The sequence below is a fragment of the Girardinichthys multiradiatus genome, chromosome 21 (assembly GCF_021462225.1).
Source record: "Girardinichthys multiradiatus isolate DD_20200921_A chromosome 21, DD_fGirMul_XY1, whole genome shotgun sequence".
NCBI classification, from domain to species: domain Eukaryota; kingdom Metazoa; phylum Chordata; class Actinopteri; order Cyprinodontiformes; family Goodeidae; genus Girardinichthys; species Girardinichthys multiradiatus.
In genome coordinates, this window is record NC_061813.1 from 1,068,494 (window position 1) to 1,093,546 (window position 25,053).

At 40.2% G+C, this 25,053-nt stretch overlaps 1 protein-coding gene across 1 annotated transcript in view; it reads right to left on the bottom strand.

Moving 5' to 3' along the window:
• The window catches only part of LOC124858004 (histone acetyltransferase KAT6A-like), an 88,587-nt gene extending 64,429 nt beyond the window's left edge, over nt 1–24,158 (bottom strand). The window contains exons 1-2 of the mRNA XM_047349682.1: nt 24,074–24,158; nt 1,154–1,204 (exon numbers count right to left, since the gene is read on the bottom strand). Coding sequence (XP_047205638.1) covers nt 1,154–1,198 — 45 coding nt within the window. The 5' untranslated portion in view covers nt 1,199–1,204; nt 24,074–24,158. The remainder of the gene's footprint in view (nt 1–1,153; nt 1,205–24,073) is intronic.
• Between the last annotated feature and the right edge of the window lie 895 nt (nt 24,159–25,053).

Here is a 25,053-nt window from a genome sequence, read left to right on the forward strand (position 1 = left end):
AAAGAAATGGTGAAAGGACAGTACCCTGAGAGGCCCCAGTGCTGCAGACTACCACCTCTAACTCACGTACTGTGGCCGGTCAGTCAGGCAATCAGTGGTCCAGGCAACAAGGTGTCCATCCACTCCTGCATCCTCCAGCTTCCCCCGCAGCAGCGCTGGTCTGATGGTCTCAACAAGAACATTATGCAGCTCTGTTCTGCTGCTGTAGATACTTTTAGCTGCTGTGTAACTATATAAGTGTAGTGCAAGATCTTTTACTTAAAAATCCATGATCCAAATATAATTAATTACGCTAGACCCATCCATCATTCTCTCTGCTGCAGCTGCATGTTCTTCTTGTTCTGTTCAGCAGCAGATAAATCTAATCTACATCTGTCCTGGAAAATGAGGAAATATTTGCCTTGTCTGTCCACACAGGGAGGCTCTGAAAGGCCATCTTTACTACCCCAAAAAAACAGTGAAATTTTCATGCTTCTCTAAACTTCCACAGAGACAGAAAACAACATGAACTTTAGCTACCACACATATTTTAAAATGTTTTGAGACAGTTTTGCCACATAGTTGACCTTCTCTAAAGGACTCTATTATAGAAAAACAACAGTACCTATTATTAAAAACAACTTTCTGTTATTGTAGTGAAAGCTGTGTAATAAACTAGATTTGATGGATTAGGTCAGTTTAGATGGGTAACAGTCTGCAACAATCAATATTTATTCAAATTAAAGCTTTAACGCATACAACTGTGATCTCGCCTAGGGCACAAAAATTGTTAAAGCTGGCTCCTTTGTGGGCCAGTTTCTCTCCCAAAGGCCCTGGGATGCCATGTGGATTCTTTAGTACATCTGGAAATTACCTGGCAGAAAACTGATGATGGGTCATTAAAAGGTCTTTAACTGGTAGATCTGAAGTAACACAGACATGGCTAAACATAAGCTAAATCAATCTTTTCCATCATGATCACAGTCAGTAGGCCTACAAGTTTCAGGGAATCAGTGGGGTGAGCTGAAGGGAAGAATCTATGACATAGGATCCAGGACTCTGGACCATCTAGAGAGTGTGAACAGAGGAGTGGTCAAAGATCCCTCGCTTTGTGCGGCCCAGCTGTGGTAAATGTTAAATATTAGAGGAAACTAAGTGACATGTTTTTTTTTACCGTTATTGCCTGTAGCCTCTCCTTCAGCAGCTCAGCCTCTTCCATGATATTCTGAAAGAAAATAAAAGCCCATTAAGTATATAACAAGCACGAGGACACAACATTGTTTTACTGCAAACACCTGTCCAAAGATTTCTAACTAAAGTTTTCAATTTTCAAGGCCAGGTTTCTACTTCTAAGCTATGGAAGTCTTTAAAGGTAAGTAAAAAAATATATATTGTAAATCTGACCAAATTATCTTTTTCTTACGACTTTAGAAGTTATCTGCAAGTAAAGAAAATTTCTAGATTAAAATATTTGTATGTCTTTTTTTTTTCAAAGAACATTTTTTCTTGAACGGTGGGCAAAAAATAAACTCCAGTGATGTACAAAATCTGACCAACTGTGTTTTTTTGCATTAAGCCTTACTGACTTTCTAAATAATACATACAGTACAGACTAAAAGTTTGGACACACCTTCCCATTCAAAGAGTTTTCTTTATTTTAATGATATGATTGATTAATGATATGGTTGATAACTGCTGCTACTACACAATGGATCAATACAACATGGAAGTTCAAGTAGATAATTAGCTTTCAATCATACATTTCAATAGCAGAAGTTTATTTGCACACTTTAACAGCATCAAAAACTGTCTGAGCCAGTTTAAACAGCCATTCAGCATCATAGCGATCTCTGAAACCTGGATCAGTCATGAGAAGAGGGCTGACTTTGAGCTGGAAGGTTATGAGTTCAATTATATCAGCAGAGAAGGGAAACCTGGAGGAGGAGTAGCTGTGTATGTTGATAAAAACGTAAGGTATAAAATAGTAGAAAACTTTACCAGAATGACTAAAGATGTATTTGAGTGTATAACCGTTGAAATATATATGGAAAAGTCAAAAAATGTCAATGTCAGTTGTGTTTACAGAGCTCCCGGTTTCAATATGGAAATATATAGAGAATGGTTTGAGCAAACATACACAGCTACATCTCAGAAGGTCTTTTTCATCTTTAATATTGATCTACTTAACTCAAATAATCATAAACCTACTGAAGAGTTCATTAACACCATGTACAGTTTGAGCCTTTTTCCCAAAATCACTAGACCCAGCAGGATCACACTGAACAGTGCCACATTAATAGATAATATATTTACTAATATCTTAGATAATAATACAATAAGTGGATTAATTATTCAGCATATTAGTGATCATCTTCAAGTCTTTGTTGTTAGCGACAATTTCTATATGAAAAATAAGGATAAAAGTAATCCACACTTTAAAAGAGTAAAAACAGAGGAATCACTCATATCTTTCAAAGATGATTTACTGAAACACAACTGGGAGTCTGTTTTGCAAGAAGATAATGTTGATATAGCATATGAACATTTTCTAAGTACTCTAACAAAAACAAATACTCAGAAGCTCCATGGATGACAAAGGGTTTGCAAAATGCCTGCAAAAAAAAGAACAAACTTTATAGAGGTTTCATAAAGTATATATCCTTGGAAGTGGAGAATAAATATAAGAAATATAAGAATAAATTAACTGCTATTCTACGAATAGCTAAACAGGATTACTACAGTAAATTATGAGATAGACATAAGATAAAAATCAAAGGGATTTGGAATGTATTAAATAATATTTTCAAGAAAAACTTGGGAAAAATTAATTTTCCGCAGTTTTTCATAAATAATGATGGCAATTTGGAGGAGAGTAATGACGTTGTTCATAATTTCAAAAAATTTTTTGTGAGTGTGTGACCCAAATTGGCAGAAAAAATCCCTGATCCTATAACAACTGGAGCTCTGAATGAAACATTAATGAGTAGAAATCATTATTCTATGTTTCTCACTGCGGTGGGAGGAAAATAAATTATAGATTTTGTCAATAAATGTAAAAGCAAAAGGTCAACTGATGGTGATGGTAATGATATGACAATAATCAAGAAGGTAATTGAGGAAATTATCCAGCCTCTGATTTACATCTGTAATCTGCCATTTCAATCGGGTAAATTTCCAGAAAAGATGAAAATTGCCAAAGTTATTCCACTCTATAAACTTGGTACAGGTGCAGTGCAGCTGTGGTGCGGGCTTTTTTTTCACCAATGAGTGGGAGTCAAACACAGATATAATTCAGTCAGAATATATCTGATGTTAATATTTGGATTATTTGTTATAATGCTCAACAAATGAATTGATTTAAACTCGGTTAAGAAAGTTAAGTGAGTGTTTAAATTGTTATATGTTTTACCAATAGATTAAGTAGTACTTGTCAGTAATATACTTTATGTAGTATTTTTTTATATCTATAACCATGAAAGGTATTTTAAACATTTTAAATGGCTTATTATTGAGCGAGAATAAATTTAAAAGATAAAAAAAAAGAAAAAGAATATTTTGAAGAAAACAAGTTTATAAGCCATCAGAAATATATAAAGTGGAGACAGCGGGGTTAACCTACGGACTCCATTTTTATGGCTTCACAGCACTGTGCATCACGCTGTCACGGTTGTCAGGTGATAGAAGTTACACTGAGGTAAGTGTGGGAACAGCTGGTGAAGGCTAGACCGTCCGATCACTTCCGGCCACCCGGCCTACATAGACCTTCGAATGATGCCGCCGCTGAATTTGGACACAACACACAGGCACTCCACCAATAGATGGCATATAAGGTTTGTGCAAAAAATTAAAAATTAGAGTAGAAATTTTTAAAATGGTGGGTTGCACGGTGGTGCAGTTGGTAGCACTGTTGCTTTCTAGCAAGAAGGTCCTGGGTTCGACTCCCGGCCGGGGGTCTTTCTGCATGGAGTTTGCATATTCTTCTTGTGCATGCGTGGGTTCTCACCGAGTACACCGGCTTCCTCCCACAGTCCATAAAACATGACTGTTAGGTTAATTGGTCTCTCGAAAATTGGCCTTAGGTGTGAATGGGTGTGTGCATGGTTGATTGTCCTGTGTGTCTCTGTGTTGCCCTGCAATGGATTGGTGACCTGTCCAGAGCATACCCTTCCTCTCGCCCATAGACTGCTGGAGATAGGCACCAGCTCCCCTGTCGCCCACAATGGAATAAGCGGTATAGAAGATGAATGAATGAATGAATGTTTAAAATGTTCAGTAGCCTGTTCTTTCAAAAACATTTCCACGTCTCTTCAGGAGAAGTTCTTGTACAGTTGCCTTCCGGTTTCTGGAGTTAATGTGTTTTAAACACAATGATAGATAACATAAAGCAGTGCTAATTAGTTTCTAAGATATCTGCAACACATGAGCTAAAGTTTATGCAAACCGGAGAATAATTACCCAGCATTTTCTGGTGACTGATGAACACTTACGTGTACGTGTCACTGTTCAAGTCATTATTCCTTATTTGTATTATGTTAATTCCTCGACTTGGGTTGCAACCTGTCAGCAGGAGGTAATGGTGAGTCCTGAACCCCTACCAGTTGAGAACCACTTCTCTAAGCTTGTGGCAACTTCCCTTTGAGAACATGCAGTAGCCAGGTACTGTTGATGATCTGGTGGTCATTGTCTTGGCCTCACGATGTTAAAATATGAACATCATGATGAGGAGAACTGTTTACTTACAAGTTGTTTCTGAACCAGAACAGTGAGGGGTTTGGTTCAGTCATCAGACACTTGTGATTTTTGTTTGGACTTGCCTTGTTGGAGAAAAGGATGTGATGGAATTATTACTGAAATATTGAACAGATGGACAGGTGCCTTTAAAGTTTTGAGATGGTCTAATTAAGGTCACCTTTAAAGGTTATAGTGCATTTTATTTGCATTCCGAGATATAATCAGAAGGCTGAATATCCAAAACGTCTTGTGAGTGGGTATATGATATAGAACATAATCAATAATTCAAAGTTAACTGAGGGGAAGAAAAGAGGTTCAGAAGCAATGTCTAGTTTATTTTATGCTAAAACAGACACAAAAAGCACACAAATAGCCCAATCATGGTCTGTAAATGTTATCACATCATTAGTACATTAGTATATATAGGGTCTGATCTTCAAATAGCGGGTGCTAATTTGTGTGTACTATAAAAAAATTGCACATGCAAAAGGTTGGTGTGTTGCGTGGGATTTTCAAAGATTGCGCGTGCAATTAATAACAGGTGTAGAACAGGTGCGGACAGCCCTATTTAAATGAGGAAATTGCGTGTGCTACTGGCTGGAACTAGATGAAAAACAAACAGATCATCTGCTGTGTTCCTAGAAATATGCAGGGATTGTTATGCTGCATCATTAATAAATGATCCAGTTGCTGATTTTTTCCTCCTGCTCTCTTCGGCCCTCGCTTTTATGGATTGTTACAGTTAGTTAACTTCTATTGTGCTACTCACAACAGGTTTGTTATCTGTCCTGATGAGATTATTTCTCTTTTCTTGCTCAATGTAACTCACAACAAACTGGCCAATCAGCATTAACAATATAAAAGACAAATATGCCTGTTAATTAATTTGTCTCCCTTGATCTTTTAATTGTTTTTCAAGACTCACCGGGTTCTGTTGTTTTTTGCGAATATATGTTTAAAGAGTTTGGAGTTTATCATAAAAAGCCACAACATTTAAGCCTGAACATAATATTAGCAACATTAAAATAGATTTTTGTAGGAGTTGGCTATCTGTATGTTATAGCGTTGCTAATTTCAAAACATAGCGTCACCTAACTGTCCTGCAAAAAAAGTTAAATTGAACATTTATATACGTAAAAATAAATTAGTTTCCAATTTTACTACATTCGTTTTGTTTGTTTTGCCAATATTTTAACAATATACAATGTGTTTGATTGTTTAAATTGTTTTTTGGTGACACAAAATAATTTTTTTACTCCATAAACAAAACCCTCCCCAGGCATATGTTGACATTTAAACAATGTAATCAAACTATTGCACACGCAATACGATTACCACCTCGTCTGTAGATCAGCTTTGCTGACGCGAACAGGCAAAATGACTGTTTTCTGACATATCTCTTAAGTTTTGTGGATTTTGCAAGAGTCTAGGTTGATATTGGCTTCAATTCAACTATGGAAGGAGCTCTGTGATGGTGAAACACCATATTATTTTCTGTCCTAAATATGATGCAATAATTCAGCTGCTCCAAATGTGGCTGTTTTTTTTTTTTTTTTTAAGATTTTAAATACGTGTTTTAAAAAACTGAGTTATTTACATTATTACATCACTTAAGATCAAATTTTGACTCCAAAGCCAAATACAAAAACACGAAGACAAAAGGATAGGGATTGATAAAACGTTTGAAACTTCCTAAAATATAAAAAGAACAGTGCCTTGCAGAAGTATTCATACCCCATACTCTTTTCCATATTTGTTTTATATTACAACCGCTGACTGTTATTGTTGAGTTAATCCTGTTAACCAAGACCAAGCTGCCATGTTCTTCATAAGGAAGGAAATTAGAGCCTGTCTTCTAATGAAGCAATAGATAAAGTATATCTTACTTTTATGTCAATGGAGAGCCCATTGGGTGGCAGAAGGGTATTCCCTGTTTGCAATTCATCGAAGAACCACCTCTGAACACCAAAACCTGCTCTGCATCAAACTTTATACTTGACACAATGAGATCAGGCCAATTTCCTGGCAGCTGGCACACCCTGGCCACGTACTTGACACCACTCCTCTGCCATTTTGCATTGCACTTGGGTGCAGCTGCTATGAAGTTTGTATAGATTTGTTGATTTGGTCCCTTTAACATTATTTGAACCAAGTTTAGGCAGCACTGGATTAGACTTTAGCTTTTTCATGAACTTTCAGTTTTACCCATTTTGATAGCTAGCATCTACTGTTTTTATCTTCTTTTAACCATTTTCATGTATTCATTTTTTCAACTTTTAATTCCACACCATCTTGCTAGTGTACAGTTTTGGGCCAGGAACAATGTTTACTGCCTGTTATTGTGGTTTCCACATTCAAGGTAGCTGCTCAGTGGCACCCACACAGAAGGATAAAACTCAACACTTTGCTAGGCCTTACATACAGAAGTCTCCTTACTGATCCCTGAAATAGGCTGAAACAAATTCCCTTATTGTCCTACATGGCAAATGTCGGAAAAAACTCATCCTCAGCAGTGACTCAAACTGACATATTAGATGTTTCTAAAGGGAATGTGTGGGGAATTTTTATCAGTAAAATAAAATAACATGGCACAGCACAAACCTCAACTATGCTAGCTTCAACCCATTAGAAGAACAAGAGGAGCTTTTCTCAAACACCAGAGAAGGGAACATCTTCCTTTTTAAAGTTAAATAATTTTTACATTCACTCATTTAACTCTTCTGAAGGTTTTATGTGGGTTGAGTATTTTTTGATAATCAACATCGGTACCTTTTTGTTTTGAATGTAAATCGGTAGAATTCTGATTGGTTGATGTATAAAGTTAGAGCAAATTCGTGAAGTTAAGATTCATTCTTCAGTGAAAGTTCTTTAACACTGGACAGAATAATCATAATTAGTGTACAGACTTCAGTAAGCCATAACTCAGTTCTACTAACTAAACTGTAAACTGTGAATGTCCAAATATCATGAAGATTTGGTTCCTTCAGGATGGAACTTTTTTCTATCAACTATCCAAAACATTCTTTCTGCTCTAGTTTGGTAGTCCACATGACATGAACTTAAAAGTACAAGCCAAAATAAATCATGTGTATAATCAGAAATTTTTTAATCAGTTACATATGTTCCATTATTTACACAACAGGTGTGCTGTTGTGAGTCTGGCCCTGATTATTGCTTTGCCTGCTATCCAAGGCAGCTCTCAGTCCCAGACACCTTGTTACCCTGCTGTCTGTCTGTCTGGTCAGACACATTCAGCCCACATTCTCCTGACTTCTAATCCCATTTTCTCCTCTCTTAATCTGATCTCTGAAGGATTAACAGTGCACTCACTGACAGCCTATGTTTTTCAGTATTCAGCGCAATGGCTGCTTAGCATCAATTTGTCAAGGCGGTCAGCTTAAGGTTAACTCTCACTGGTGAATATGATGGTTTGTCTTGTCAGCTTTAAAGCAATATGATGTCATTATTATATCTTTTTCTTTTTAGAGATTAATCATTTGACAAGTAAACAAATGACATCAGCAAACTAAATGTGTCATTTTCGTTATAGATTAGACCCACATACAGAGAACACTCGGAAAAGTTTTACGGTTTTTATTGTCCACAAAGTAGTCTAGGACGGGAACTGGGAACACCAACTGTAAGGGAAGGAAGCAAAATGGATTGGTGAACAAACGAATGATATGAAGCAACTGATTACTAAGATCAGAGAAATGGCTTACTAAATTGCTGGAGCAAGAACTGCCAGGGGTAGAGAGATTCAGAGACTTAACTTGCGACGGAAGATTGTTCAGTTGTCTTCTCTGTGGTGAGCTCGGTGCCAATGTTCTAGATGGAGGAGGAAGCAGGGTGTGCTGATGCCTGGGTCCTGGAGTCGAGGAAAACGGGAAGCCGCCAGCTTGGTCCGAGTCCGAAAGGAACAGACGGAAGTGAGAGAAATCCACAAGAAGGTAGTTCCTTAACTCAGTAGCTGATAATCCAGATGCTCAGAGATACACTGGAACGAAGTTGGAACTCAGCATGGTAAACAAAGCCTCAGGTAGAAACCTGCGTGGGAACAAAATGCAAGATTATTTGAGTTCAAAAACGAAGTACAAAAATCAGTAGTGGCTGAGTTTGTTACCACTAAGGCAAACACTCTGGCATTGAAGTGCTGGCAGCCTCCCTCTTAAGTACTCCTCCATGCAATCAGCAGATGGAAAACACCTGTCATCCAGCGCACCTGGGAACTCCAGCACCAACTGGAAACTGAATGGTTAGAAAAACAAGTACACAACACTCACGCAACACACATCCACACACACACACTCAGACTCAGACTGTGACAAAATGTTGATGACTCAACAGGAGAAAGTGACTCCAAACAGTTAGGCAAAGACTTTAGTATGATTGCAATCTGAAAGTTGTGGATTCTATTCTAGTATCCTCCTGCCACATGTTGATGTGCCCCTGGACATGTCACTCAACCTCAAGTTGCCTACAGATCTGTGTACTGGTGTATGAACGTGTGTGCGTGTGTGTAGCTCTAGTGGGAAGTGCGTTGAGTGGTCAGTATGACTGGAAAGATGCTATATACGTTCAATCCATTTACCCTTTTTAAAGGCAACTATTTCAGTAGTTCTCTGCAGCATTTTGTGGAATGTCAACAACTGTCATTTGAAGCCAGTGATAATTTAGAACCAAATTAGTGCATCGAGTCTGTTATTACAGTGCCTTGCGAAAGTATTCGGCCCCCTTGAACTTTTCAACCTATTGCCACATTTCAGGCTTCAAACATAAAGATATAAAATTCAAATTTTTTGTGAAGAATCAACAAGTGGGACACAATCATGAAGTGGAATGAAATTTATTGGATGTGTCAAACTTTTTTAACAAATAAAAAACTGAAAACTGGGGCGTGCAATACTATTCGGCCCCCTTGCATTAATACTTTGTAGCACCACCCTTTGGTGCAATTACAGCTGCAAGTCACTTGGGGTTTGTCTCTATCAGTTTTGCACATCGAGAGACTGAAATTCTTGCCCATTCTTCCTTGTAAAACAGCTGGAGCTCAGTGAGGTTGGATGGAGAGCGTTCGTGAACAGCAGTCTTCAGCTCTTTCCACAGATTCTCGATTGGATTCAAGTCTGGACTTTGACTAGGCCATTCCAACACCTGGATATGTTTATTTGTGAACCATTCCATTGTAGATTTGGCTTTATGTTTTGGATCATTGTCTTGTTGGAAGATAAATCTCTGTCCCAGTCTCAGGTCTCTTGCAGACTCCAACAGGTTTTCTTCCAGAATGGTCCTGTATTTGGACCCATCCATCTTCCCATCAATTTTGACCATCTTCCCTGTCCCTGCTGATGAAAAGCAGGTCCAAACCATGATGCTGCCACCACCATGTTTGACGCCAAACACATCATTTTGCATTGTGGCCAAACAGTTTGATTTTGGTTTCATCTGACCAGAGCACCTTCTTCCACATGTTTGGTGTCTCCCAGGTGGCTTGTGGCAAACTTTAAATGAGAATTTTTATGGATATCTTTGAGAAATGGCTTTCTTCTTGCCACTCTTCCGTAAAGGCCAGATTTGTGCAGTGTACGACTGATTGTTGTCCTGTGGACAGACTCTCCCACCTCAGCTGTAGATCTCTGCAGTTCATCAAGAGTGATCATGGACCTCTTGGCTGCATCTCTGATCAGTCTTCTCCTTGTTTGAGATGAAAGTTTAGAGGGACAGCCGGGTCTTGGTAGATTTGCAGTGGTCTGATGCTCCTTCCATTTCAATATGATTGCTTGCACAGTGCTCCTTGGGATGTTTAAAGCTTGGGAAATCTTTTTGTATCCAAATCCGGCTTTAAACTTCTCCACAACAGTATCTCGGACCTGGCTGGTGTGTTCCTTGGTCTTCATGATGCTCTCTGCGCTTTGAACAGAACCCTGAGACTATCACAGAGCAGGTGCATTTATACGAGACTTGATTACACACAGGTGGATTCTATTTATCATCATCAGTCATTTGGGACAACATTGGATCCTTCAGAGATCCTCACTGAACATCTGGAGTCAGTTTGCTGCACTGAAAGTAAGGGGGCCGGATAATATTACACGCCCCACTTTTCAGTTTTTTATTTGTTAAAAAAGTTTGACACATCCAATTAATTTCACTCCACTTCATGATTGTTTCCCACTTGTTGTTGATTCTTCACAAAAAATTTGAATTTTATATCTTTATGTTTGAAGCCTGAAATGTGGCAAGAGGTTGACCAGTTTAAGGGGGCCGAGTACTTTCACAAGGCACTGTACCTCTGCCAAGGAGGTTATGTTTTTGTCGGTGTTTGTCTGTCTGTCTCTTTCTGTTTGCAGAATATCTCAAATGAACTGATTTGGATGAAATTTTTCAGATGAAGTGTGTATTATGACAAGCAACAGATTTCGGTGGTGATGTGGAGCGCAATCTGGTATAGTATAGAAAGAAGCTGACGTGTTAATATGGATTTTGATGATATTATAATCGAACCTGAAAGCAGGACAAGTTGACGCCAGCTAATCAGCACAAAATGCTCACAGCAAAGATTGGGCGCGGTACAGGCAGGCCAGGAACAAACTAACAAAAGAGATCAAAGCAGCTAAGAGAAGCTACAGTGAGAAGCTGAAGAACAGCCTTTCTACTGGTGACACTTCAGCTGTATGGACTGGTCTGAGAAACCTGACTGTGTACAAGAACCCCTCCACCCATCCTGAACAGAGTCGTCTCCTGGCCAACCGTCTAAATGGCTTCTACTGCAGACATGACAAGAAGCCATTCACACCTCAAATCATCCCCTCTACATCCCATTCAGGAACAAATTCCTCCCATAAAGCGACCAACCCCCCTACCTTCAGATCCTTTGCCTGCACTAAAGATCTCCGAGGTGCTGGAAGATGTAAACAGACTCTTTCAGTGCATGAAAATAAAGAAAGCTGGAGGACCTGATAACGTCTCCCCATCATGTCTGAAAGCCTGCGCAAATCAACTTGCTCCGATCTTCACAAGGATCTTCAACAAGTCACTGGAGAAATGTGAGGTCCCCTCCTGCCTCCTGCCCTGACGTCTGTGGTCATGAAATCCTTTGAGCGGCTGGTGTTGAAGCACCTGAAAGACATCACAGGCCCCCTGCTGGACCTCCTGCAGTTTGCTTACCGAGCAAACAGGTCGGCAGATTATGCTGTTAACTTAGGTCTACACTTCATCCTGTAACACCTCGACCACCCAGGGACGTACGCCAGGATCCTGTTTGTAGACTTCAGCTCGGCCTTCAACACCATCATACCAGACATCCTCTACCAGAAGCTCACAAAGCTCAACGTCCCAGCCTCCACCTGTCAGTGGATCAACAGCTTCCTGACAGACCGACACCAGCAGGTGAGACTGGGGAGCATCTTCTACCGATCCAGATCAATAAGTACTGGTGCCCCCCAGGGGTGTGTTCTATCCCCACTCCTCTTCTCTCTGTACACAAATGACTGCACCTCATCGGACCCGTCCGTGAAACTCCTGAAGTTTGCAGACGACACCACTGTCATTCGACTGATCCAGGACGGTGATGAGTCTGCATACAGACAGCAGGTGGATCGGCCGGTACACTGGTGCGGTCAGAACTACCTTGAACTGAACCCACTCAAGACTGTGAAAATGGTGGTGGACTTTCGGAGAACACCACCCCCATACACCCCCCTCACCATCCTCAACACTGTATCTGCCGTGGACCACTTCAGGTTCTTAGGAACCACCATCTCTGAGAACCTGAGGTGGTCTTCGCACATAGACACTGCTCGAAAGAAGGCCCAGCAGAGATTGTACTTCCTGAGGCAACTCAAGAAGTTCAACCTTCCACAGGAACTGCTGGTCATCTTCTACACTGCCATCATTCAGTCTGTCCTGTCTTCATCCATCTCAGTGTGGTTTGGATCATCCACAAAACAAGACAGGTCCAGACTGCAACAAATAATCAGGACTGCAGAGAGAATAATCAGAGCTGACCTTCCCTCCATCCAGGACTTATACAGGTCTAGGGTCAAGAAAAGAGCTGCTAAAATCTCTGCAGACCCCACACACCCTGCACATAAACTGTTCAGAGTTTTACCTTCAGGTGGCGCTACAGAGCACTGTTCACTAAAACCAGCCGCCACAGAGACAGTTTCTTCCCCCAGGCTGTTTCTCTGATGAACATTCAATAGAGTACAGAACAACAGCATACAGATGTTGCAAATGCACCTTTTTTATTAGATATGTGTATATTGTACATTGAAAATTGTAAATTTGTATATTCTGTAATGCAAAAACAGAACAAAAGAGCAAAGTGTACCGGAGTCAAATTCCTTGTTTGTATGCACGAACTTGGCAATAAAGCTGATTCTGATTCTGTCTCTGATTCACCACAGAGGACCTCAACAAATGTTTACAGAAATTGGCTGTTTTGGAGATGAAAATCACTAGAAGTGAATGTGGAGGTGAACATGGGGTACAACGATGATTCAACTCTGCCTGTGATCCCAAACAGTGACAGCCAGCTTAACAACTCAGCCGGCAATCAGAACACTGAGAATAAACCTACCGGCAGACCCCGCTGGCATGTTTTAGGGGCATGCCCAAAAAATCAAGGTGGACGACTCATTGGAAGATCTCAGCAATTAAATAAATTAGAATGGCCAGAATTACAGAGAAATGCCCCCGTTTCCCCTGGGAAAAGGAGACTTTGACAGCGAGCTGCTGTCACAACAACTGATAGGAGTGAGACAGCTGGAAATAATGGAGTTCTCCTCCAGAACAGATTTGCTCCACTACAGAATGAAAACCAGGAAAACTATCCATCTTTTGAGAACAATAAAAGGTTGGAGAACAACCTTCATTCTAAACAGTCTTCTCCTAAATTGCCAGAGAAAAAGTACCCCACCAGACCAAGAACCCTAATAGTGGGCAACACAGCTGTGGATGGGATCAAAACCTTTGCCAACAAGAAAAACACGGAAGTTATAATTGGTACCAGTAATGTGGTGTCCGACATCTCAGAGAATATTCTGGGAATCACAGAATAGCACCTGACTCTAGAAAAACGTATCATAGACTTTGGAGCCATGGATGACGTGGCTAAGAAAAAATCAAAAGGCTTGAAGGAGGATTTCACTCGTCTGCTGAATAAAGCTGAAGGTCTCAATATCAAGGTGTTTCTCAGCAGACCCTTTGCACCGATTGTTTGTGGAGATGAGGTTTTTTTGAGACTTCTGATGATTAATAAGTGCTTGAAAAAAACATGTGCTACTACATCTGTGACCTTCATAGATAACTTCAATATTTTTTGGGAAAAAAGACAACTCTTCAAGCAAGATGGTTTCTGTTTGAACAAGCCGGGAGCCAGACGTCTCACATCTAATCTCTTCTATTCCGTAAATAATCCGCCAGCAGCTTCGACCTTCAGCCGAGAACATGGAGTATCAACAACAATGACAACGCTGCCTCCAACAGCTCCAGCAGAAACAATCAGCCAGTTGGCTGAGAAAGAGAGGTCTAGAATTGTGCCGCTCAAGGTGGCAGCAGGTTGGAGTAGCTCTGTTACTTTTAATTCTGATTTATTCTTTTTCGGGAACTATTCCTCTTGTGGTGGATACAGTTGATTTTTTTTTGGAAGACTGTACTCTCCGGTGTCAGATGCTGTGCAGCTTGGAGGATTTCTCCTAATACTTTCTATTTTTGGACATTTGTTATGATGCATTGCCATGGCAACGGGGCTGTTTCTTACAACCTGGAGCAGCTGATTGATATCTCAAAAGCGCAAATAAAACTTCAGCTACAACCCCAAATCCCTGATGAGTTGAATAGGAAATGCCGTGGATGCAGAGCAGGAGCTAAGAGAAAAGAGAGAAGGAGGAAGTTCAAACCATCTCTTCCGTCGATTTTGATGGGCAATGTGACATCGTTGGGAAACAAGTTGGATGAACTCCAAGCCCTACAAAGGACCCAGCCAGAGTACCAGGCATGCAGTATTATGTGTTTTATGGAGACATGGCTGCAGGATCATATCCCCGACTCCAGCGTCTCTCTGCCTCGCTTTTTAACCATACGAGCAGACAGAGATTTAAAGAGGAGCGGCAAATGTAAAGGATGTGGACTGGCAGTACTTATGAACAACAGATGGTATCATCCAGGACATGTTACTGTGAAGTGTCATCTCTGCAGTCCAGATATTAAACTGTTGGCAGTAAGTTTTCGTCCATATTATTCACCCAGAGAGTTCACCAGTGTTATTTTGGCAACAGTTTACGTTCCACCTTCCGCTGTTGCCGACACTGCATGTGATGCCATCAGCTCAGTTGTTGCTAAGCTACAGACACAAAACCCCAATGCTTTTGTGGCAATTTCTGGTGATTTTAACCATGCTTCACTCTCTGCTACACTTCCAACGTTTCAACAGTTTGTCAGCTGCTCTACCAGAGAAAACAAAGCGTTGGATTTGTTTTATGCAAATATCAAGGACTCATATATCTCTACAGCAAGACCTCGTCTAGGGAAATCAGATCACAATCTTGTTTTTCTCTGCTCAAAATATAAGCCCCTTGTTCAGAGGCAACCTGTAATAAAGAGGACTGTGAGAAAATGGTCACAGGAAGCTGAGGAAGCTCTGCAAGGTTGTCTTGAGGCTACAGACTGGGATGCACTGTGCCAGCCACATGGAGAGGACATCAATGCCATGACTGAGTGTGTAACCGACTATATAAACTTCTGTGTGGATAACATCATCCCCACCAGAACCGTGAGATGCTTCCCCAATAACAAACCTTGGATCACCAGTGACCTGAAGGACCTGCTTAACAAGAAAAATAGAGCCTTCAGAGAGGGAGACAGAGAATTATTGAGGAGTTTACAGAAGCAACTTAAAGTCAAGATAAGAGACAGCAAGGAGGTGTACAAGAAGAAGCTGGAGAGCAAGCTCCAGCAAAACAATATTAGAAATGTGTGGACAGGGATGAAGAAGATCACAGGCTTCAAGCAGAAAGAAGATCAGACCGATGAAGGTCTGGACAGAACCAATGAACTGAACACATTCTTCAATAGGTTCAGTTCAGAAACAAGCTTTGCATCCTCCTCTCCTGCTCACAGCCAAACAGACATTCCACCTTCCTTTGACCCACAGGACCCACAGCTGTCCAGTAACACCTCAAGTTTTTTATCTTCCACCTCAGCCCTAGACCCTTCTGCTTCTACATGTTTACCTTCAACCATATCAGAAGATGCTGATGCTTCCTTTGCCTCCTCCTTCCACCTGTGTTTCTCAAGAAGTCAAGTGAAGATGCAACTGGAGAGACTGAACCGGAATAAGGCTGCAGGTCCAGATCATGTCAGCCCTAGAGTCCTGAAGGCCTGTGCAGAACAGCTCTGTGGGATTCTGCAGCACCTCTTCAACCTCCTGTCTTGTTCCGGTACCAAAGAAAACTCACCCATCAGTCCTCAATGACTATAGACCTGTTGCCCTGACATCCCACATCATGAAGGTCCTAGAGAGACTCCTGTTGGCCCACCTGAGTAAGCAAACAGTAAAACATCAGGACCCCCTTCAGTTTGCTTATCACTGTGGAGTTGGAGTTGAAGATGCCATCATACACCTTTTTCAACAAACCCACTGTCATCTGGACAAAGCCAGCAGCACTGTGAGGATCATGTTCTTTGATTTATCCAGTGCATTTAATACAATCCAACCTGATTTGCTTTGTCAGAAACTCCAAAAGACTCAGGTGGAGGCCTCAACAATCTCCTGGATCAAAGACTACCTGACAAACAGACCACAGTTTGTGAGACTGAAGGGTTATGAGTCAAACCAGGTAGTCAGCAGCACAGGAGCACCACAGGGGACAGTACTCTCACCATTCCTTTTCACTCTGTACACCTCAGACTTCCAGTACAAGACAGACTCCTCTCATCTGCAGAAATACTCGGATGATTCTGCAGTCGTGGGGTGGATCAGAGATGGAGAAGAAGATGAGTACAGGAAGGTGGTGGACCGCTTTGTGGCATGGTGTGGAAACAATCATCTCATTTTGAACGTGAATAAAACAAAGGAGATGATTGTAGATTTTAAGAGAAACAGGAATAAGTCAAAAACAATTTCAATCATGGGAGAAGAAGTGGAGGTGGTGGAGGAGTATAAATACCTCGGTTTTCACCTGGACAACAGACTAGAGTGGAGATGCAACTGTGAAGCAATCTACAAGAAGGGACAGAGCAGACTGTACATCTTGAGGAAGCTTAGGTCATTTGGTGTTTGCCGCAAGATGCTGCATATCTTCTATAAGTCTGTTGTGGAGAGTGTGATCTGTTCTCCATCATCTGCTGGGGAAGCAGCATCAGAACCAGGGACTTAAAAAAGCTCAACAAGCTGATAAAGAAGGTCGGCTCTGTTCTGGGGACTCCTCTGGAACCTCTGGATATCATTGTGGAAAGAAGGATTCTTCATAAAATGAAGAACATCATGGAGAACCCTGAGCATCATCTTCATGAGACTGTCCTACAACAACAGAGTGTCTTCAGTCAGAGGCTTCTTCAGATCTGCTGTAAGACGGAGCGCTACAGGAGATCCTTCCTGCCCACAGCCATCAGCATCTACAACGTCTCTTTGAAGAAACCTTCATAATATGAGCTATAACAACATTTAATTTCCCTTTGGGATTAATAAAGTATTTTTGAATTGAATTTTTGAATTGAATCACAAAAGGTATCTCCGCAGAAATCCACAAGAGAAGTGGACCCCCCCCCATTATACCCCCATACCCAGACCGCCCCCATGTTAAACCCCCTCACCCCAGACCCCGACCCAGACCGCACAGAACTCTCCCATCTCCCCACTGAGCCCGCTTTTTGCTTTACTGGATTCTGATAACATGAAAGGAGCTCTTAAGATCGGGATCCAAATGATTCTGACATCTTCTCCATTCAACACCCATCGTGACCGAGGCCCGGCTACTAAATCAACATCTTCCAAATGCTGCAGACCTCCACCACCTCTTAATCTCTCTCCTCTTAATCAGGACCTTCAAATCACTTCTCTGTGATACAGTCTGGGCCCCAGTGGTAACTCTATCAGAAATGAGCATGTCCAGGAAAAACCTGGGCCCCTAATAGGAGATAGTTATAAAATATCTGTGCTTATACGTGACAGAAAGAGCTAAGCTAGTGTAAAAAGGTATTTCTGGGCAAATTTGACTTTTTTGAATATTTGGCTCTCCAGGTAAAGAGCCTGGTCCGAACCATGTTCTTGAATATTTACAGGCCCCCTAAGTCCAAAACAAACTTTATCAGTGATTTTAATGAGCTTTTATCTGTGATATGTGTTGATTATGACTGTTTAATTATTGTGAGAGACTTCAACATTCACATGGACAATCCTGAAGACAGAAGTACAATAGATCTATGTGACACTCTTAGAAATGTTGGTTTGACTCAACATGTTAAACAGCAAACGCACAAACAGGGACATATTTTGGACTTGATCATCACTAAGGGTCTAAACATTTCCAAGGTGTCTGTAACTGATGTTGTTCTATCTGACCACTTTTCTATTATTTTTGAAAGCATCATCTGCAATGACTCAGTTTGCCAAAGAGACATGATAAGAAAACACATCTTTAAGGACGGTGTTGCTGAAACCTTTAACCAGATTTACTCTTCTACCTCCACTTTGCCCTGTAACACTGTAGATGAGCTAGTAGATAACTTTCATTCTAAAATCTCAGACATCATTGATTCAATTGCTCCAATTAAAGTGAAAGTCGTTTCTGGGAAGAAAATGTCTCCTTGGAGAAGTGCTCCACCAGTCAGAAGTGAAAAAAAGGAGTGTCGAAAAGCTGAACGCAGGTGGAGAAAGACTGGACTCCAGGTTCACTATATTATCTATAAAGAGAGACTATACAGATATAACCTACAACTGAAAAATGCAAGAGAATCTTTCTTTTCTGAGATCATCAGTAAAAACATTAACAATGCTCGTGCATTATTTGCCACGGTCGACAGGTTAACAAACCCTCCTGTAACTGTAGCATCTGAACTCCACTCTACAAGGACCTGCAATGAATGTGTTAACTTCTTCACTGAAAAAACCCATAAGATCAGAGAGGCAGTCAGCACATCCACATCAACTCCAGGACCAATGTTGTCTCCAACTAGAACTGATTTTGACACAATTTCCCAATTTCACAAAATAAACTACAAAATCTTGGAGGAAATCATACACCAACTAAGCTCTTCTTCCTGCTGTCTCGATCTTTTACCCACAGCTTTCCTTAAGAAAGCTTTGCCTGTAATAACATCTGATTTAACTCAAATAATAAACACGTCCCTTTTGTCAGGTGTTTTCCTCCAGGCCCTAAAAACAGCAATTATCAAACCTCTATTGAAAAAGAGCAACTTGGACAAGCTGCTACTACAGAACTACAGGCCTATATCAAACCTCCTCTTCATCAGTAAGATTATTGAAAAATCTGTGTTTCAACAGTTAAACAACTTCCTAACAACGACCAACCGCTTCGATGTCTTCCAGTCAGGCTTCCTGCTCACCACAGTACAGAGACTGCTCTTGTCAAGGTGTTCAATGACATCTGTATAAATGCAGACTGTGGAAGAACCACGGTGCTGGTATTATTGGACCTTAGTGCAGCATTTGACACTGTTGATCACTCCATTTTATTAGAGTGCCTGGAAAACTGGGTCGGCCTTTCTGGTACAGCACTCAACTGGTTTAAATCCTACTTGAAGGACAGGGACTTTTTTGTGTCAGTAGGTAACTTTACATCAGAGAGCACAAAAATCACATGTGGCGTTCCCCAAAGATCCATCTTAGGGCCCCTCCTATTCAATATCTACATGCTCCCCCTAACTCAGATTTTAATAAACAACAACGTAAATTATCATAACTATGCAGACGACACACAGCTATACGTTACGATGTCACCAGGTGACCATGAACCCATTCAAGCGCTGGGTAAATGCTTAGAAGAAATCAATGCATGGATGGGCCTAAATTTTCTTCAGCTGAATCAAAACAAAACTGAAGTAATAATCTTTGGACCAAAGGAAGAGCGTTTAAAAGTTAGCACACAGCTTCAGTTAATACAGCTAGAAACCACCAGTCAGGCTGGAAACCTGGGTGTAGTGATGGACTCAGACCTGAACCTTCAGAGGAACATAAAGGTAGTAACTAGGTCGGCCTTCTATCACCTAAAGAACATCTCCAGGATTAAAGGACTAATGTCTCAGCAGGACCTTGAAAAACTAATTCATGTGTTCATCTTTAGTAGAATTGATTACTGCAACGGTGTCTTCACAGGTCTGCCTAAAAAGTGGATCAGACAGCTGCAGTTGATCCAGAACGCTGCTGCCTGCGTCCTCACTAGAACTAAGAAAGTGGAACACATCACACCGGTTCTAAAGTCCCTACACTGGCTCCCTGTAGCTCAGAGAATAGACTTTAAAATACTTCTGTTAGTCTATAAATCACTGAATGGCTTAGCACCAAAATACATTACAGACTTGTTGTCAGTGTATCAACCACCCAGAACCAGAACCAGAACCAAACATGGAGAAGCAGCTTTTAGTTCTTATGCTCCACTAATCTGGAATAAACTGCCAGAAAACTGTAAAAGTGCTGCAACCATAAATTGTTTAAATCCGGATTAAAAACGTATTTGTTTAGAGCGGCCTTTGACTGGGCCATCTAAACATTATTAGTTAAGTTTTATGTCCAACTTTCCTTTCATTTTCTTATCCATCATTCTATTCTCTTTATTTTTTTACGTGTTTGGACATCTCCAAACACGTTGGCGCACTTGTGCAATTAAGCGATGACTTGATAAACTGATTAGATATTTCAGGTTTACACATCTACATTCTCGTCTAAAAACATTAAATGTTAATTAATTTTTTTTTACAGAAGCTTTTCTCCCTCCTCTGGCCTTTTCTACTTCCCTTTGAACAATTAATTTTGCCAGCAATGAATGGGATAGGGTGGGCCACGGAGGATACACCGGACCCATCCTTCAAACCTGCCGAAAGAAGGACGCATTTGAAGGAACCTTCGAAGTTGGATAGTCTTCGTCGCTTCACCATGACCTAATCGACCTACAACTGCAACCATCAAAGGATGCAGCCCCTGAATTTGGACTCAGCAATAGTGAATGACATCAGTGAATCTGTGTTTGATTAATCTGTGGCTTCAAGGACCCGGATGTGTGACACAAAAACTGAATTTTGGAACTGGAATTCAATTATACAACTGAAAGTGAAAGTAATCAAACCTTATTTTCAATACAAAGCAAAGCCATTTAAAACGTGACCAAATTCAGTTTCAAACCAATAAATTCAGTTTCAGTTTAGTGAAATTCATTTTCAAACCAATGCATTTAATTTCAAATTATGCAAATACAGATTCAGTCTGAGCAATTCAAACTCAGTTTCTGATGGCACAAGTTTCTTCCCATAACAATGGAAATCAGCACTTTTATTTGACCAGATTCATGTTATGAGGTGAACACATTCAGCACAGTTTTAGCACATTTGCCTAAATTGTGCCAAAATCCCAGCATATTTATTGCCCACTAAAATATTTGTGGAATAAATATGCTTTAACTGATTCAGTCCACATTTGCTGCTGTTATACTTAAGATGTTGATGAATACAACCTGAGGCTTCTCCTAAGTTTCCAAAAGGATTTTCATGGTGTTTTGCAATGTTCATTTAGTGAAAACATTTTGTGAGGTTCAAAATGACAGAGTAACAGTTGTGTTAATGGTTCCACTGGAAAAAATATTATTTTATGTCTTATCTTTATACATGTACCAAAGGTTTGCATTTAAACTTTATAACTGCAGAGCTATTCTGGATTTATTTCAGTTATGAAATTTCAGGCGGAAAGTACTGATGACGCCCTTAGGGCTTAACAGGTTAACACAAGGCATATTTTGCAATTAGGTTAGCTTTTTATTTTACATGTTTGAAAAAGGTTTTTTTTAAGTTTCAGATTTTTATATCACAAATACATGGCATTTTAACAGGGGTGTGTATACTTTTGAGAGCCACTGTGCCAGTATCACCAGAAAACATTTTAGAGGCAAGTTTTTCCATACATGTTCCAGATGCATTGTAAAATCCTAATTTACAGTGTTATCTCAGAGCACTGACAGTAACAATGAGCCATGAGAAGAAAGGTTTTTATTAAACTTATTCTAACAACACATGTTATTTCCAGCCCATTCCCGAATAAGAACAAAAAAGAAGAAAATAAATTATGTTTGGTACTGTTTTGGTAAACTGATCAACATCAGTGTTCCCATGTGAAGTTACCTTGGTTGAGCCTCCGGATCTAAAGGCTGTACCAATCTACCAGATCTGTTCTGATTTGTTAGTCTGCAGAAATCCGCCAATATTTGAGTAAACCTTCAGATTCTGACTGCTATGAAGCAGCATTGAAGACAATATGTTCCTGTGTTTTCCAAGTTTGATGGTTTTTTTAACCTCACAATCACCTGATCTGAAGAATTAGCTGATGAGGCTGACTGATAAATTGGAAAGTTTATAAGTGGTAACTATGCACTGAAACACAAATGTCGTTCAGCTGAACAAAACAGCATCAAGCCTAACAGAGGCCTGCTGAGATATTTTAGACTATTAACAACTGACAACTAAGTGTTTTATGTCACTGAGAGGAACCTTTTGGGTTTGAGTTGTTTTAAACAGCTGATTAGCTGTTAGCTTCCACCAGGATTTACTTTAATGCAACATCTTCCAGGTAAGGGAACTATTACTGATAAAAATGTCACAGAATATCACTTTTAGGTGAGTCTCTTTTCAACACACCTGATTCAAATGATTGGATTTTTTTCTCTGCCTCGTATTAAGTTCAACAAAAGTCTGCTAAGTGAATAGAATGTATTGGATCGACTTCATTATGTCTTTCTGAATTTAAATCTGATCTGTTTGTCATGTAAAATGACTTGTGATGACATTTGTTCATGAATTGGTGCTACATAAATAAACTGAACCAAATTTAGTTGGTTGTTTCTAAACAGAGACATCAAAAAACACAAGACTCCTAAAGCTTACTGAGTAGAACCAGATATGCCTGATTGAGATGATGCATGGAGGTGATGTGATGAAGAAGAACTAAGCTTAATTGTCAAAAGGTCATTACTCATTTTTAAACATTTTACATTTACAAGTGCACCCAAACCACACCCCAAGCTTCTAAAACATTTCTGTTTTTAGTAAACGACAGCAATTGTTCACAACAATTTTTTTCAGGAAATAAATTGATTAGTCTAAAGTTACCTAAATAAAGGTGTTCTAAACTTGGGACATTTACCAGCTAGTGAACCATGATGTCAGTTAAATAACCAGTAGGTTTTAAATTAGTCAGTCAGTCAGTCATTTTCTACCACTTATTCCATAGTGGGTCGCGGGGAAGCTGCTGCATATCTCCTGCTGGAGGTTTAAAATTATTAAAACCATTCTAAGAGAAGAGGGCTGACTGTTGTCTAGCCTTTTTAGAAAAGACTCAAACATCCCTATTTAAAGCTCCACAGTCTAAAGCAACCTACATATTCATTGCTTGGCAACATGCACTTATGGGATGCTTAGAAAGAGAAAGCACATTTTCCAAAACACCTTCTGTGTATAAGCAGGAAAAGGAAGGATACATCATTAGAACTTCTTTATGTTACACAAATATATGTATGTAGAATATCACTGAGATTGATGAAAGCAGAGAAAATGCCCTTTTTGCTTCTCTCCTCAGCTCTGCTGCCTGTGCTGAAGTGGTTATCTGACTGTATTAAGAGAGGAAGGAAGAAAGGGTAGTGGTTGGTTGGCTCTCTAAAGGCAGCCAGGAACTACTGTGTGGGAGTGCAACAGTCTTGCTTTACACATAGCATTAATCATACCCACATGCATGATGGTTCCTGTCAGTGTTTGGTCAGCATGCTAATTTCCTTGTGCCTCAGATAAAGTTTCTGAAAAGATGACATGGTTCCATGCAGTGATTTCATGTAGCTGCCCAAATGTGAATACAAATGCTTGTTAGTTAAAACCGGACCCCCACTGGGATGCTCCAAACAGCTGACAGCTTAATGGAATTAAAAGATTAGGGATCAAAAGACCCTTGGTCTTCATTTTATCTCCAAATGAACAACTTGTCTCCTGATAACTGCAGAGTGTTCAGCCTACGCAGAGGGTATCTAACAATGCAGCATTAGTTTGGTCTACTGCCTCATACAATATGTTTCTGTGAAATTCTCCATTGTTCACATTACCAGCATAAAGGCAGACAACATTAGCTAAAAGGATTCATAGGTGTACTCACAGGTTTTTGCCTTGTCTGTCCTCCAACAGCAGAGTGTTTCTGAGAGGGAGAGCTCACTCTCACGGCGTACTCAGCATTACTGAGGCTGAGGTTGTTTTGGGAGATTGTGTAGGCTGAGAGCGAGTCAGATTGGCTGGGAGGATCTCCCCCCTCCGCCTCTCACTGTGTCTTTATCTTCTCTGGGTCTGTCATAGAGCTGTGCTATGCGCCTGAAATACCACTGCCTAACATTTTCTCTACAGCTGTGTAAGGGTTGCTCTTGCTCTTGGTTTGGTCTTCGGCTAATCATATCAATGTGTGGTAGAAAACAAAAATGAAAACCATATCCATTACCTGTGTGTTCTGCTTTAGTAGGTCACTTTAGACGAAATGATTTAGTAGATTTAAAATCATAAAAGGCCTTCAGCTAAAACATACTGTACATCAGTGCACATTGTAACTCTTTCTTAAAGGGTTGTAGCAGCCTGTCCCATTTCTAGTTTAGATATAATTCAAAGACAACAAAAGTTTAAGAACTGGAGATCGTATGAGAAAAATGATAACTTTTTTCAAAACACACTTCCTTTGTTGCAAGTAACCTCAGTGCCTGATATCTAACATTAGCACAGCCAGCTATTAAAGCCAGCTATTAAAAGCTAACCACCTGTGCTCCACTCTCCATTCCCCACCAACTTTCGCTCTAGAGAGGGATTAGCTCTGGCCTTCTACAGCAGTGCATGCTCTTTAGTGTTGGAGGAGTCACTTGGATGAATTCTGACTAAATGTTTTCCTTTCAATGATATAGAATCACAGCAAATAAGGTCAGGCTAACTGATTTCATTATTAATGCACAGACTAGTCTATACTGAAATATAAAGTCTTTTTCTGCATTATAGTATAGCTATGTGCTAATTTAACTGTTCATGCCAGTAATGAGTGTGAGCATAAATCTGATCCTAGAATTTACTTTAACTATCCCAGCTCCATGTCAAAGAGTGAGA